This window comes from Dasypus novemcinctus, chromosome 1 (assembly GCF_030445035.2).
Source record: "Dasypus novemcinctus isolate mDasNov1 chromosome 1, mDasNov1.1.hap2, whole genome shotgun sequence".
In the NCBI taxonomy this organism is placed as follows: Eukaryota; Metazoa; Chordata; class Mammalia; order Cingulata; family Dasypodidae; genus Dasypus; species Dasypus novemcinctus.
The window spans coordinates 48,147,069-48,164,686 of NC_080673.1; the positions used below are offsets into that span (position 1 = coordinate 48,147,069).

At 39.5% G+C, this 17,618-nt stretch overlaps 1 protein-coding gene across 4 annotated transcripts in view; it reads left to right on the forward strand.

Moving 5' to 3' along the window:
* Window positions 1–17,618, forward strand: part of ZNF827 (zinc finger protein 827) — a 160,852-nt gene that overhangs the window by 105,366 nt on the left and 37,868 nt on the right. For all 4 annotated transcript variants that reach the window (XM_058285316.2, XM_071214479.1, XM_071214480.1 and 1 more), the window contains exon 8: window positions 193–296. In XM_058285316.2, the coding sequence (XP_058141299.1) occupies window positions 193–296 (104 nt within the window). The remainder of the gene's footprint in view (window positions 1–192; window positions 297–17,618) is intronic.

The window sequence follows — 17,618 nt, forward strand, 5'->3', positions numbered from 1 at the left end:
TAATATATTTTCTCTTTCTCCATTTTAAGCATAATCTGCTTATACTTTCTGAACACTATTTACTTAAACTACCTTATCCAGCATTTGTGTGTGTGTCTTTGGGTGGGGAGGGTAGGAGGAGAAGCAGATACTCTGGGTAACTAAAGTAACCTTAATTTACTAAACCTCGCTCTCCCCTCCTCCCCCACCCAGCCCTTTCTTTTCAGAAGATACATTTAGACAATCACCATTCACCTCCAATTCAAAAGATCTACTGCCCAGTGAATCTCTGCTTCACGGAAGAATATCAGCTCCAGGTAAGGAAAAAATGTTGGCTTTGCTTCTACTTTTGGTTGCTTAAAAATTACTTCTCTGAAAGGTGCGAATTTTGAGACTTTCAGCCTGTGTGTTGCAGTTATTCATATTAAAACTAGGTTTTTAAAAAGGAGGGAGAAACTCAATTTAAACAGCCACAAAAGTTTATTAAAATAAACTATATTAATAGGTAAGTAATAAACGTCTTCATCTTTGCTCAGGAACTTATTGTTCCTTCCCTGCTTAGTATTTTATCTGTAGAGTGAATTGCTTTTTCTTTAAAACAGCAAAGTATAACCTAAAAATAATTTGCTGTACACCTTGTCAGTATTTCAGTCTGGCAGCCGGGAAGATATGGGAGGGATATGGCCAGAGCACCAGTGTCCAGCCGGGAGGGTCCCGCGCCGGGTGACTGTGGGCTGCCCCAAAGCCCACCTCGAGTTCCATGGAAGCCGCGCCGCTTGTTAGGACAACTCACCACCCAGATTCTGCCTCTCAGTCACGGCACCTGCTTGTACCCGTCTAACATTCTTTTCTGCCATCTCAGCCATCAATGCGTAATTTCTTTTCCTTTTTCATTCCTCATTTCCAGAGTCATAGGACAGATGTGCTTTCTCTCCCCTTCTCCACAGCGTGGCCCCCCCCAGTACTTATGTGTGTCTCCTCAGAGGTACCTGTGGAATAGGAGCATTTGAGAGCCACTGCACTGCCTCCACTCTCTGCCCTTGCCTGCACCCCCACACAGCATACGTTGATAGGATTTCGGCACTCAGTGGCCTCCATACACCTTCCTTTGTGAGAGACCAAGGCTCTGTGTGTACCACAGGGTGGTTGGCCCAGTAGCCCAAGAGTCCTCAATAGGCCCACAGAGCCCTTTATCGCAGAAGACTGAGATCTGATTATTTTGCAGTTAAGAAAGAGTCAAGTAGCACTTGCTGAAATACTGGCTTGGGCTATCAGCCGACATTGGAGGTGGTTTGTGGAGAACAGTGGAGAAAAGGCCACTCTTAGTCACTCTTTAGTCTTGTGATGGCAGAGCCATGCCTTCTCATCCTCTCACTTCTGGCCACACTCCAAGTACCTGCACACTTTTTAGCTTTGCTGGGATCTTCTATTCAAGCGCCAGAAATAACATGCTTACCCAGAAACACATTACATAATAGCTGGTTACATAGAAGTGGAAAGAAATTCTGCTTACTTTATGTCTTCATTCTCCAGCGAGGGCTGTTTGAACTACTGTTTATTTCCACAGTGTCATTTTGAATAGCCATTACCCTAGTCCCCCAAATTATTGCCCTGCTGTTAACTTGATGGATTGTGACTTTCTAATGTCAAAATAACGGCGTAGGAATTGCTTGTCTAGTGCTGCGACCCATCCGGCCAGCCTCCCATGATATATCTACAAGCCTGCATTGCTGGCTTAATGTTTGGTTCAGCTGTATTTAAGGAAGGGTTGATTGGTCAAGTTAAAACCAATCCTCAAAGAATGATAGCAGCATGCCTCCTGTGCACAGGTGTGTTCTCTGTGATTTGCTTGATAGACATACTACAAATCAGATAAACTCGCATTTTAAAGTTTGACCCTTAGTTTTTAGAGGGGTTGGCATAACTGGGTTTTTGAAATACAAATCTACCATGCTGAAGGATAATCAATCTACTGTTCATCAAGAGGTCCTTCTTTAGGGAGAGGATAGGCAAATTGATTATATTTACATTTTGCTAAAGTAAACAGCTAAGAAGAGACTTGAAAGAAAAATAAGCAAGGCAAATGCTTTGGAAATGGAATTTAAAAAATTAAAGAACTGAACGTGACAGGGACAACCTTGTTGATCATGAAGTTCCCATAATCTGAAGAGATGTTTCGTAAAGAAAGCCTCAATAAATTGGACCAATCTGGACTAGCAAACGTTCCCAGTTTGAAGGCTTTTAAAGAAAACTTATTTCTTTTAAGAATAGAGTAGTGATGAATGTCTGTTGTATATACCTTCTTACTACAGGTCCTTGATACTTTAACCACAATTCTGAAATCCAAAAAACTCGAACTATTAAACATTTAAAATTATTTGGCAACAAAACCTAATGGGAGTCTATTTATAGCCTTTATTTATTACCCGAAGTTGAAATCCATACATTTTTTGAATGAATGTGCTTGATTATGAAGTGCTGCTCTAAGCCTGTTGAGGATGCTTCATAAAATACATCTTATGTACTGTATTATCTTCCTAAAGTCAGAAAAATTTTGAATCCCAAAATATAGCTAGCCTCAAGGGTCAGGATGGATCTTGTAGACCTGCACTGATTCTAGTGCTCTGCTAATCACTGTGGTAGGAACAAAGAAATTCAAACTACAGTTGAGGATCTTTAAAGTTCTGGAGTCGAAGAGTCATGGATTCTTCTAGAAAGTTCCTAAAGACCAATTGAGCAACAGATTGCTCAATCACTGGAAAGGACAGAGGCAAGGAAAAGGAGCCCAGCAGGGACCCTCTAGTTCTAAGGTAGCATTAATAATGAAGACCTGGCTAGTGAGAAAAGTAGGAGGGGACAAAGAAAAGCAGACAAAGGGCGAATTGGCTAGCTTTGCTATAAGCAGGCTGAATCAGGGAATGATAGTGCCTCTGTGGAAATGGGGACACCAGAAAGCTGACGGCTAACTTTAGTGACCAGGTAGAAAATAATTTGTACTTACTGTGATGGTCGTTAGTCTGTAAGTGAAAAACCTCAAGAGCCCTTAAAAATCTCCTCTTGGGCAGTATAAACATTACCTCTAAAATAGTATCCATACTATTTATTTACTTAGCAAACCCTTTCCTTCCACAGATAACTCAAAGATAAATGTCAGCCCAAAGAATTACCTCAGGTTCCCAATTAGTAGAAACTAAAATGAATGGTAGTTCCAGTCTAAGAAATCTCTTGCAAATGCTGAAAACCCATAGCATTATTTCAGACAGATGAATGTATGTATATGTATTTGTGTATCTATGGATATAAAAATGACTATATATGAATACATGTATATTTAAATTTATATACCTATGTACTTTAGACATTTGGAAAGAAGTTCTCTTCCAAACACCTTCAGATTTAGGCCATGGGGCAGAGGAAGTGCCAAATGAGACTGTCATTTAAGGCCTTAATAGCTCCTAGGCCACGGGAGATTCAATGTGGCGTGATTGGGTTTCGGGCCTTTTGGAGAATGTAGGAAGCAGCAAGGGGCTAGTAAAGTGGGGAGAGGCTGGTAGAAATGTGGACTGTGAGGAGATCTAGAATAGCATAGTTAAGTAGGCATTTGCCTTTCAGCAGATGGTATCTGAGACACACAGCTGCCATCCTCCCAGAGAAACAGAATAAACACAGAGCTTCATGGTCGCCTGGCCTCAGTTGTCACCAGTATTTCTAGACTGGCTTTCCTGAGAACCAAAGAATGCTCCTGAGCAGAGACCTAACATTTTTACCTGTTGCTCACGCCTTCGCAAGAGAAATCACATCAGGAATCTGTAATCAAATGATGCATTAAAAGCTGCTGTCACCTTTGGGTGAAGGGCCGTGGAGACCAAGTATTCTTAAGCCATGAATAGATTAGTGAGTACCCGCGGGTAGTTGTATTGCTGGTGAGTGATTTTACAAAAGAAATAAAAGAGCTCTCCTATTATGGGGGAGATAGAAACTCTAGACTTTGTAGAATTTAATGTGCTTTGTTTAATTTATAGTTGTCTCACTTCGTAAAAGGTTTACATTAATAGAAAGATTCTGGGGCCGGGTGTTTTTCAGGGCACACGGTGATTCTGTATTAAGAGCAGACCCATTACCGTTGTACCTGCAGCTATTTATGTTTTCCAGTTGTTTTTCTGTAGCAAAAGCTATTAAGAGAAGAATTTATATCTCAGCACTGCTTTTAAACAATGTGGAGCTTCAATTCTGTTTTTTTATGAATTTTGAAGTCACAGTATGTTTGCTGTGTATTAAGCCAAAAAACAAAAACACAACCCGAGCGGGTGTGAAGGGAAATATGGGTCTCCATGGTTTTCTTTCATCGTGTTTGGAGTCCCCAGTGCTTCTGTTCTGTTAATTCAGATTGAGCTTGGAGTTAGAGGGTATAAAACATATCAGTGATTATATTGTTATCCCCTATCCCTATTATTTTCTAACTTGCCTTTTTTTAAAAATCTTTTTTTTTTTTTTTTTTTTTTTTACATACAAACAAACAAAAAAAAACATCTGCATCTCTCACAAAGACAAGAATCTTTTGGCTGGCCCAGAAAAAAATTAGTTCCTTTCAGGACTTGGTATGCCAGTCAGGATTTGATTTAAATAAAAAGGCTGGTTTGGAATTGTCTGCCTTGTCCCCAGGCCAGTTCTTGATCCATTTCCCTTGTTTGGTTCTGCTCGTCTATCTAATATAAGTGGTACCATGTCATATACATCTCTGACATCTCAATAAATTACACACCTGCATTAGAGTGCCACCTGCCACGAACTCTGCGCCTGCCATGCTATTGGCTAGATATGAATGACCTCTTAAGACCTTTAGCTTAAAAGGTGCATCATAATGTGTGCATGTCACCTTCATTTATGTTCAGGCTTCCCAGCTCATAAAAGAGAAAGCGCCATACAGAGCTGTCCTGGATCACAGGGAAGTATTTTTCTTCAGTCCTATCTCGAGCTCAGCAGATTCTTTCTAAATTCAAACTAAGTCATAGATAAACAATAGAGCATTGGATATTGGTGTGTATCATTTTGTAAATTAAGTTCCTTTTGATGAAACACATTCACCTGGGTCAGAAAAGAAAGCTCACAGTTGTCAAGGAGCCACTAAATTATCAGGCACAAGACATATGTCATCTCCTTTTATTGAGACCTCATCAAGACATAAGAATTAGCCACAACTTAGAGATGACTAAATGCAAGTTCAAAGTCACAGAGCTGTTGAGTGGCAGCACAGGAATTCAAACCCAGGACTGCATAGTACTTATGCTGTTTCTGCTCTTTTGTTCCCTGCTAAGTCAGATGATGTGTTTCTAGACAATGAATAAAAGGAGCTACCTCTCCAGTGTTCACCCACATGGATCCCTGCCATGTGGGATGGATTGCCTTGTATTAGTTCGGTATAAAAAGTAGCCCTGTAAGTAAGATATTTCAAATAATTTATCAAATAAACCTTTACTGTTTGTTAATGTAATTCTACTTTTGTTCTTTTTCTTTCTGTTTCCACCTTTTCTCTCTTCCTTTAGTACTTTGATATCTGGTACCCAAAACTACTTGGAATGTTTCTTTCAGCTGGGGCTTCAGTAATCTTTAATGGATTGTCTGGTTCATAGAAATATGTAGCTGTGTAAAACCCTTGTGGTTAAGTAAAACAGGTGATGCTGAAGTTAGTGGTCAGTAGTGCAGGAAGGGAAGTTCTAGATGGGGAAGGAGGAGAACCTGGGTTTAGCCCTGGCCCAGTTTCCAGTAGAAGGAGGTTACATGATCGCTGAGGTCCTTCCACACCTCCTATTTCAAAACTTCTGTCTTCGGTAATGGGCCTCTACCTCTAGCCCAGGTTTCTTTATTTTCTTCTTAGGGACTAAACTATATGCTGGCAAGGAACAAATTCGTATAGTCTAGAGGCTTTACCCTGAAAATTCTGCCAGCTCGCTGAGTCAGGGAAGGGGCAAACCACCAAAAGTAGTTCTTGAAAGCCACAGCACTGTGGGTGAGTAGTGGCCGGGAGGGGACCCGAGAGGGCCTTCCAGGAAGCTGGGGTGTTTTATTTCTTCATCTGGGTGCTGATTATTACATGTGTATGCAACTTTGAAAATTCATAGAGCTGTATACTTATGACAATATTTCTGCATCTGTTAGGCCTCATTGGCTTATTCACAAATAAGTGGGTCGAACCATCACGTTGTCGCCTTCAGTACGAGCACATCTTCACTTCAGACATGGACAGGGATGATGGTGACGGTGGCCTTTCAGTTATATACAACTCTCAGTTTGCAGAAACATTTCTGTTTGTAGCCCAAACCCTTTTGCCTTGAACTAAATGGAATGCAGGTGGTCTGTCTTCCTCCTGTTGTGTTTTAAATTTGAAGACGATTCCTCACTGCTTATGGCATTTCCTTGATGTACTTGTAGTAGATAAACTATAGTCTGCCTAGCTGATTACAAAAGGGGGGAAGTGTCATCTTTATAGATTTTCCTGATCCAGATAATGTTGTTTGAGGCTTAAAATTTTGGACTCACAGCTAGCCCACTCTGCCCCTTACCTGCCCAGTTTGGCCTTAGAGTGCAGGTGTTTTTTAAAGTGAAGCTCTTTATTAATAACGTTTCATAGGCAGCAGACTTGGCCCAGTGGTTAGGGTGTCTGCCTACTACACGGGAGGTCCGCGTTTCAAACCCTGGACCTCCTTGACCCGTGTGCAGCTGACCCATGCACAGTGCTGATGCGCGTGAGGAGTGCCCTGCCATGCAAGGGTGTCCCCGCATAGGGGAGCCCCACACGCAAGGAGTGCACCCCATAAGGAGAGCCGCCCAGCACAAAAGAAAGTGCAGCCTGCCTAAGAATGGCATTGCACTAACGGAGAGCTGACACAACAAGATGATGCAGCAAAAAAAGAAACATAGATTCCCGTGCCGCTGACAACAACAGAAGCAGACGAAGACGCAGCAAATAGACACAGAGAACAGACAACCGGGGGGAGGCGGGAAAGGGGAGAGAAATAAATAAATCTTAAAAAAAAAAAAAAAAACGCTTCATAGAGAAAGTTCCTGCCTTAGGCACTGTCAGCTTTATGGCTGAGTCAGCCCTTCTCAAACATATAACTAAATAGGTCTCTACAGAACAACAGTTGTTGGGTTCACACACTAAATCATCGTAGATTAAGTCCTGCCATACTTTTTTTAAGGGTGATATGTCTTCCAGAGGAGAAATTTATATCTGGTTTAGATGCTTCACCTGAGGTATCTACAGAAAACTACAAGGACAAAGAAAAAACAGTTGTTTGGCCAAGCTCTTAGCTCTGTCCCATATGGCACAAGGGTCAAGTCACTTGGGATTGAAAAATAATCATTAGCTCGTTCATGTTTGAACTTTGTGGGAAATGGCACAACCCAAAAGCCCTTTTAAAAGCCGAGTTCAAGGACCCCGTGTCTCATGCAGTGGGACAGTGACCACTTCCCTTGTCCCTGACCAGGTATCAGATGTGTGTATGTTCACCTAAAGCATTTTGAACACCATGTGTAAGATCTCAGCAGTGCCTGTGGTTGTGTTTTTACTTTTACGAAGACTATTTAGATGTGTTGAGAATGAACGGAGCTATGAAAGGCCAAATTCTTGAGGATGTGTAATGGATGATGGAGAGTATGTATTTGAAAATTGCAATGTAGTGACCCTGGCTTCAGTTTGGGACTGGCTAATTCAATCTACAAGGCCTTTTCTCTTTATACAATATGTTCTTCCATTCCTTTGCTATCAAAAATACATATTCTCATTTCGTGTAATTTCTTTTGTGTTTATTCCTTTCCAGGGCAGCAACTGCCCTCCGGTAACCAGGGTAGAAAAAAGAAGTCATTCCTCTCGCAAAGTAGACCGTCTATTTTCATTCAAATAAATCCATTCTGTATTCCCGTATGTAGGCCGAACGAGTACCTCTCCATGTTAAGAAAGGCACTATAGCAACTTTTTTTACGTAGTTATTGGAATGATAGTCAGGGACTTCAATTTTCTGCCGTTTTCCTCATTCAGTGTGTTTCCTTTAGCAAGACACGTAGCTTTTCTGTTCTCAATTTATCTCATCTAGAAAAGAAAGATGTTAACTAGAAACACAAAAGTAAGGTCAGTCTTTGCATTTGCTTAATGATATTAGGTTCACTGAGGCATAAAGGTGTTCTATTGAGACATAGTTTTCTCCAGTCCTTTAAAGTCAACAGGTCCCAAATTGAATTCACCATTTCCTCCTCCTCCCACTTTGCCTATTACTCACCTTCCAAAAAAAAAAAAACAAAACAAAAAATAAATTAAAACCCACCTCGCTGTCCTGTTTTTATTTTCCCTTAAATGGATAGTGTCATCATAATCATCCCACCATGACACACATCATAATTTCAAACCATTTGTTTGGGTTCCCACAGAAGCAACCCCTGAAATCAAGATTTGAGTGCAATTAGGCATTTGGGGAGAGGTGAGACCAGGAAATATTAGCAGGGGATGGGAAAGTGAGGTACGGAAAGGAAAGCAGCCAATACAGTGTGTGTTACCAAGCAAGTTAGTCCTCGGTAACCTGTAGATGACTTTCCCTGGGGTACTCTGGGAAGCAAGATGGGACCCGCACCTTAGAGCTCTCTTACCTGAGGGCTGAGAGAGCTGGGATAATTTGGGGCAGTCAGTCAAGGGTTAAAGCCACTCTCAGGAGAGTTCAGTCCCCAGCATGCTGGCTCACTGCATGGGTAGGCAAAGCAGGCTTCAGTGGCCGGAGAAAGCCCTTGGCAAGTGTCTGCAGATGCAGGCAGTGGGAAGTGGGGCATCAAAGTAGTAAGGGGAGGTGAGGATGGGGGTGGAGGGCTCCAGAGGCAGGGAACGACAGTATCTGCTCCATCTTTGGTCATTACTTCTTCATCCTCTACTTCCAGTCCAATACCATATCTTTCTGCATGATTCTCCCTCCTAGGTTCCCCCTAAATGTCTTCTTTTCTTTCAGTTCCATCTGCCCTTTTCTTCAAGTCCTCATCATCAGTCCTCTGGATTACAGCAACAGCCTGTGCTTGGTCTGTCTGTTTCCGGGGGTCTCCCCTTCCCATCTCTATCGGAAAGACAAATCTGATCCCATTGCTGCCCGGCCCTGGTGGCTTCCCCTTGCCCTCAAGACAAAGTCTAAACTTGGACTACATCACTTTCTCCACATAGGCCTACTTTTTTTTTTTAATAGTCTCCACTTTTTTTATGGAAGCCTTCCCTGCCACTTCAAAACTGGGTGAGGAGCTGCTTGCTTTGATGTCCCTGGATATTTATGATTTCCCATTTGCTCATCAGCCTTCCTGCCTAGCTGTGAGCTCTTATGAGCACGGACTGTCTTGTTGATCACTGTGTCAGCAAAAGCTAGCACATAGTATAGCCGCTCAGTAGATCTTGGAGGAAAGTATATTATTGAGATAACTATTGTGTATGCAATTAGTCTGATAAGATTTTGATTATAACACAAATCTGTTTTTTACAACACAGGTTAAAATGGATCCTTTTAAAAATGTAAGGTGTGCGCGGTAAAGCCCTTTACAGATATAGTTGTCCTCTCTATCTAATGCGAGTGCTGACACTGCCATGTGGTAACTCTCCTTTTAAAATAGAATGTTTTACCTTAACAGGAGAAAGAAGGCAAGCCCCTTGTCGTCTTAAGGCAGGTGCTTGTTTTGCTCACTTTAGGGTATCTCTAACCTCCAACCTCCAAAGAAGCCCTAGGGCATTTGTGGAGGCAGAGAGTGTGAGGTGGAGGTACAGGAAGAACTTAGATTATTTGATGGGAGAGTCCAATACTTAAATTGATGTGAAAACCCAAAACTGATTTTCATGTGTGGTGTAGCTCCACTGTCACAAAATTCCTTGTGACATTAGTCTCATACTGAAAACTTGAAGTTATTTTAAATTGATTCTTTTTTCTGTCTCTGAGCTAGCAACTGTTTTAAAGGATACTTTCATCAAATGAGCTTCCTTTTTTTTTTTTCATGTAAATTATTTTACCCAGGGACAGTTTTTAAAATTTTTTTTCCAAATAGGGCAAAAGTTCACAGAGGAATTTCTCCTCAGTACTTATTGGAAACTTGAGGTAAGGGCAGATTTGAATGCAGGCCTGAATCCCTTGGAATTTGTACAGCCCATGGAATGGAAATTTTTTTTTGTTTTAAATCATTAGGAAATTGTTCATGTTTTTTTGTCCTTGCTTGGGAAATACATTCCACAGATCTTCTGACACATGCCCAATAGCGGCTTATACATGAAGAGAGACACTTCCACAGCCATCAGGCTACATGCCTCCACAGGCCTTTCTCTTCACCTTTTCAAGACACGAAGAGATAGAGAAGGGTCCTATTGGCACTGCAGATCAGCACATACGCAGCCATTACTGCTCTTTCGCCTTCTAGCCCATGCCCATTTTTCTTTCCCTTTTTCTACTGTGAGCCATTGTGGTCTTACATGAACAAGACTAACATTAAATGCTCTATAAAACCATAAATGGGAAGTGAGTTCCCTAAGTCACAGGGAAATGCATTGCTCCATATTATTTCATGAGTTTGGACCCTGATGTCCTGTTCTAGGAATTACACATGCAAATAGACTTGGACAAGTGCCCTAAGGTGTATGTTCAAGGATATTCTTTGTATCAAAAAGACCTAAAAACAAATTAATTATCCATAGATCGGAAAGTGGTGCAGTAAACCATGGGACATTCAATGGAAAACTCCACAGCCATTAAGAAAGAATGAAGGAGGTCTGTAGGAATTTATTTGGAAAGATATCCAAGACATATGGTTACGTTGAAAAAAATGGTGGCCAAACAGCTTGTGTGACATGACTTTGTGTTTAAAAAGAGAGGCCACATTTTTTGTGTACACTAACATGCTTGTATATGCATAGGTAATTTCTTGACATTAATGTAAGAAACTCTTAACAATGATCATCATTGAAAAGTGGAAAGGACTGGGTTAGGAGGGTAGTGTGTGAGAAGGCATACTTTTATTTTTCAGTTTATATTCTTTATTATTGTTTTATCATTGATTTACTTTGCTTTTATAATTTTAAAGGTTAACTTATTTAAAAAAAGTGAAACAGGAGACCTATGTGTTCAAATCCTTCTTTTTTTCTGTGAGCATCTGGCATTTACTCACATGATGTCTTCAAGCCTTATAAGAAGTTCTCTCTAGATTAAGCAAATTATTAAAAATACAGAGAAAGCAATGACTGTTAGCCATTTTCCTTCAGTGAGCTTCCCTGGCTAGAAGCCAGAGTCAAATGAGTTTGCATACAGTTTGTAAGAGTATAAAGCAGGTTACAAATCCACATGAATGGTATGATCCCATGATTTGTAAAAAATATATGCACATAGGAAAAAAATCCTATACATATAGAAATGTTAATAACTTATCTCAGTGAAGTTGTGATTTCAAGTCATTTTTACTTATATTTTATGGACTTCCATTTATAAATAAATATTATTTTTATAATCAGAAAACATCAACAAGCTCTTTCATTTTGAACAAATATACCTTGTATATTCTGGGGCTGAATGCTTGACCCCAGATCTCTCTGGAAGTTTCTATCATGAGGATAAGCCTGACGCTTTGGACAATGACCACATTTAAGTGTGACCCCAGTAAAATGGTGGACCCGAAAGCAACAAAAATTAATGGAGGTATTTCCAGATGAAGAAATAAAATTGGGGACAGAAGAGGCAGACAACTTATAAGGAGTATCTGAAAGTAGAACCCACCTTAAAGATGTGTCTTAAAAGATATCAAAAGAATTTCAGACTACGGAATACTGCTTTAATGTCCTGTGTTTTTTGGCACCTATTACCTTTGTGATTTCCCTATTCTATGTTCCATGCATCCCGGGGTACCTTTTGCCCACTGGAGGCTTTCCAGTCAAAATGACTCATCCATCTGCACAATTGCGTTTCCCACCATAAGTTATCCAGAAATGAGTCACTCAGATCACTTGCTTTTCTTTTAACTTTAATGGAATTAGGCTTAGCGGCATTCATTTGAAAGGTTCATGTGCCATGGGTAGGTCCCAGGAAAAGGGATGGTGAGGGTATCAGGGAAATCAGTTGAATTATAGGAAAGGGAAAAAAGCAGGGAAACAGAATAAGTAGGGAGTAGGCTAACACTGAGACAGAATGATTTACAAAATGATTAAGTCAAAACTCTGCCTGTCAGTCTTTGCTGGCGTATGGAGGCAGGAGTTAATTGGTTATGTGGATTTTAGGTAACCATTTGGTCTTAAAGGCAAGATTACTCATACAAAATGATTTTTTTTTTCTCTCTAATTTTGTATGTACTGTGTAGGTACTTGCCAAAAGAAAAGCAAGGGAAAATTTTACTTAGGAAAAAAAATGCATACACTTGCAAATGCGTTTAATATGTAGGCATGCTTTCAGTATCTAAAAGTTATTTTTGACACTATCTTTGGCCAAATTGTTTTTCATTTTTATGAAAAGTGTTAATTTTTAAAGCACTCTGGTCTATCTCCCAACTGTTACTTTTCACTCGAAAATGTGGTATTTTAAAAATATCACTGGTTTCATACTAATACTTGCCTTAGATTGCATGTCTTTCATAGTAATTAATGTTTTAAAAAGACAGTTGGGACAAGAAAAAAGAATAAAATGAAAGTTCTTCAAAATGGTCACAGCAGCTGGCCTTGGGGTAATGGGAACTCCAGCTGCGGGTCATCCCACCACCCCCCTCCAATTATCCTTGCCCAGGTTTTCTATAATGGGCATGACATCGTTTTGTAAAGAAGAATTAAATTTATTACAGGTAGTAAGAAGATGTTAAAGGACAAAGATAAGCTTCATGATATATTTATAGGCTATAAATGTAATAATTATTGTGGCTACTGTACCAGATAGGTCTTTGTTAGAGGCTCCTAAACGTCTTGTGTAAGGATTAACAAACGTTGTCAGAAAGTTTTCAAAAATTTTAAGGTTACTCATCCTATAAGTTATTAATGAAGAACTGTGAAATCCTCATATGAAATACAGAGATGACTAATTTACTCATTTAAATACTTATTTCGATTTGCCTACTTATTACACTCACTCAAGGAATGATTGAAATTTGAGGGTGGCTACGTATTTTTAACCTTACAAAGGAGATTAATAATTAAATTTATCTTAGAATTTATTCAGCTGTTATAGAGCTGCATACCATCTTACTTAACTTGGTTGTTGAAAATAGAGGCTTAATGGAACAGTCTGTTGTACTGTTGTGTTGTACTATTGGTCCCTTAAGTATCATTCACTTAGGTATAATTAATAAAATATAGCTGTTCATGGAAGGTATTTTCAGTAGTTATGTCAAGAAATATGAGTATTCAGATTTCTTTTGCATCCATTTAATTTCCTGACGGAAGAGGCCAATTAGAAAAACAATCTCAGTGGCTATGGACAGGTTCATGGACTTTCCCCTTAGATTTTTTTCACATTCTTCTCCATCAATGTCAGGAGATATTGAAGCTATGAAATGAGGATTAAATATAAAAGGATCTGAGTATCAGTATTTAGTGAGCAGTGTGAGAAGCTGTTGTGAGATGTATGAACAATTGGAATACTAAGAAAGTTCATTCGTTCATTCAACAAATACTTATTGAGCTGCTATTATATGCCAGCTAGGTTTTAGGACCCGGGGAACAGTAGTGAACAAAACAAAACCCCTGACCTCATGGGGTTTACACCCTAGAGGAGTTGGAAGACAGTAAACAAACATATATATGTATATATGTATAAAATAACATTATGAAAAGTTAATAAACAAGGTAGGTAAGTAAAGGAGTTGAGAAGGGTCCATTTAAGGTAGTGTAGTCAGGGCAAGTCTCCATAAATAGGTGCAAGTCGACTAGACACCTGAAACAAGTACAGGAGGAGACCATGTGATTGCCTGTGTGGGGAAAGGGTTCCAGGTAATCAGGGAGTAACTGCCCCACCCTGAGTGGGGATGACCTTGGCTGGGAGAAGTGGCAGCAGAAAGAGAGGTGAGGCTGGAGGGCAGGGAGGGAGAAGAGTAAACGAATGTCAGGGTGGGAGCAGATAGGGCCCTGTAGTGAACAGCAAGACTTTGGGTTTTATTGCGAGTCTACCAGGAACCATTAAAATGTCTTGAGCAGAGAAGTGCCGTGATCTCAACTCCATTTTAAAAAATTAATCAGCCTCTTTCTTGTTTAATCTGTAAAGCCTTAATAGAGCCCCCTGAAAGGCTTAATGAAAACAGGGAGGCCCTGCATAAAGATAAGACAGTCACAGAAAGTTAATTTAATTTAATTTGCTGAGTATTCTTTTTATAATGGATGGAATCTGTGCATATCTCTTTAATAATTTCATTAATTATTGATGACTACTTATGTCCAATATTTATCTCATTTAATTTTTCTTACTATTACATTATAAAGGAGGGATTATATTTTGTTTTAGTATGTTAGGCTGAAGCTTTTGGGGGAGAGTGTTTCTTAATCAGTTAATTTTTAACTGATTTTAACAGATATTTAACTGAATACGTATAAAGAAATTCTACAAAGCTCATTCTAATAATAAAAAAATTCTCTGAAATCTATAGAATATGAAATCAGAGTTAAGAAAAATCCATTACTTAGAATTTCTTAGAGAAAAGAGAATGCCTTCATAAGAAAGGTAAATTTCGTTTCACACAAGATTGCTCCAGCATTATTTATAAAGAGCTATGTCAGGGAACTATGAATTCACCAATAAAACTGCAAACTACTCTAACAGATGCTTACAGAACATGCCCAGAGGCTCTAGTGTGTGTGTGTTGAAAGTGTTACCACAGAACAGGTGATTTACAGTCCTAAAACCACTAATGATGGCATTTTACAAATGTTCCCCCAAATTAAATTGTGTTATTTACAACAGAATTCTTAAATATTTGTTATGCACATGCACTATTGACAATCAAAAGAGGTCATGTTTGCTAGTTCATATTATGCATCTTTTTTTTCTCTTTAGGAGGTACCGGGGATTGAACCCCAGAACCTCATACATGAGAAGCAGGTGCTCAACCACCAAGCTATGTCTGCTTCCCAATTAGAGTCCGTTTTTTCATGTTTGTTTGTTTATTTTGTTTTCAGGAGGTACTGGGGATTGAACCCAGGACCTCATACATAGGAAGCAAGCGTTCACCTACTTGAGCTACATCTACTCCCCTACTATGCATCTTTTGGAATGGGGAATTTACCTTTTCCCCATTCATGGAAATAGAACTTAACAAGGAATTTCTCTGACTTCTGTTACTTAGAAACAACGACCAAGTGCAAAACCATCAAAGACTTACTTACCGAGTAAAATAACCACAAACACCAATGGCTCAGGTTCAGAAAGACCTTTTGGCAAAATGTACTACTTTGTACTTATCTCAAGAAATCCCCAGACATCACACCACTCTTTAAGAAATATTTTACTCACAATCCATAATTTCTAAGGAAATTCATGTTCTTTATAGAGTTTTCAAGACTTGCTTACATAAATGCATTGTTCACTTGGATTTTTTTATTTAGCTTTGTTTGTTTTTTCCACCAGAATAGAGAAAATGTTTATCTCGTCTAGACCTGTTACTGTACTGTTCTTCAGCCAAGTGGTTCAAGCTTTCGGAGGCAGTTTGCTGAGACAGGGAGTGAGATAACATGTTTCAGTGATAAAACAGGCGGTCCACTCCTTGCTGGCAAGCCGTGGAGTTGACTGCCTAACGTGGAGCTAGAGAGCGGGTCTGAAGTGCAGTTTCCTCCAGGATGATGTAAGCCTCAGGTCAAGCCTTCTTTAGGGTATGGAGTAGGGGGTGGAAAGAGGAGAAACCTTTACCAGTGGCCCAGTTATGTACATTTTCACTACTGTGTGTGCGTATGAGTTCATTTCCTTTTGGCATCTGAGAGCAAATTGGTCAAAATCTCTAAAAGGGCTTTGCTGTTTTAGATAGAAATTTCCAAGTTAGAGATATAACAGTCTTTTAAAAATGAAAATTCTTGCTTGATTGAAATGAACAGATCATTCCGTAGCAATACTGGCCCCTCCTCAGGGTTGTACAAGCACGTATCAGAGCAAGTTAGCACAGAGAAATGAATTTAAGTAAACCCGCATATCATTTTGAGAATGTGAATTTTCGTAGGCATAAATAACCCACCCAGGACGTTCCTGTGTACTTAGTCTACTGTGAATGCATTTAAGTCATTTTCTTTTTATTGGATAACTGGGACAAAGCTGCAGTTAGACCTCTGGGAAATCACTGCCATCCCAACCTAAAGGGTATTGCTGGTTCTTCTATTAAGTTTGTGTGGTCAGGGGAGTCATACACCCTGATTCATCATGAGTCTTTTGAATAATTGGAAATACTCCTCTCTGCTCCAAATAAAGGCGGAGAAGACATCACATATTCCATGGTTAAAGTACTCAGAATGATGATATTTAGCTGGTTCTCTCTCAGACCATGTCCCTGGCACTTTCCAAATCCTTTTACAAACACCTGGATTCCGATGTGCTTGCCTTTTACTTGTGCAATCAAGGAACTAGAAGTGACCCTGATATACAGTTTACTAACAAAGAAGTGATTTTCTTACCTATGGATGGCGGTAACCAGCTTGTGCCTCTTTTTTTTTTTTCAAATTACTGAGTTTGATGGGGTTACAGAAATTTCTACAGGAAGGAACTAGGAAAAGGATATCTGTTTTGGTTTTGTTTTGTTTTTAATACACGTGGACTCTAAAAATTCCTTATCATTACAAGTTAGGTGGAATGGTGTACTAAGTTGGTGGGTTTCAAGCTTTTTAGAAAACACCCAGAGCAAATTTCAAATGTGTGTATGTATTTGCATGTATTAAATCATGATATAAAATACTTACAGAGAGATAAGTCGGTAGTTAGGAGATAAATAATGAGAGAGAGAGAATGATTAGGTAGGTAGGTAGTTTCACAAAACATTCATCCCCAGACATGGGCTATGTCTGCTATTTTCTAATCTATTCTGTTTTGCTTCCCCTTTTTTTAAATGCTGTTTGAGACCCACTAAGTTCATGTCATGACCTGCCGGTGGATCACAACCAAAATTTGAACATTACTGGACTAAGGAATGAGACAGGAAGTCTGGAGTTTCCATCTTTGGATCTTCTTCAGGCAAATCAGAGAACTTCCTTGCGCATCCTAACTCTACCCACTGCTTTGGTTTTGACTGAGCAGGCTTGTTTGTGCCAAACACCTTGAGAATTCAAACTCCCTTCCTCTTTGAGATGATTGTATAACTCCAAACCCTTTAAAGTTGTGCCCAACTGTACTAAAAACAAACAAATCAACAGGAACCAAACTCCTTTCCAGTGTGGCCTGAATAATATTCTGCTTTGTATCCCCAAAAAGAGAAAGTAATGATGTTTTACATTTGAATGAATCTCCTTGAAGAACAAATGTCTCTGAATTGCCATTCAAAATCTTAAATGTACTAGTAAAGTGAACTTAATGTGAGGAAAAAGAAGAGGACTTCTTTTTTCCTCAGTTAATGGCACTTAGCACTTAGCCATTAACTGGATTCATAGTCCTTAGTATCTGAAGCTGTGATAAAGTCCTTCGTACATGAAGCTGACTTTT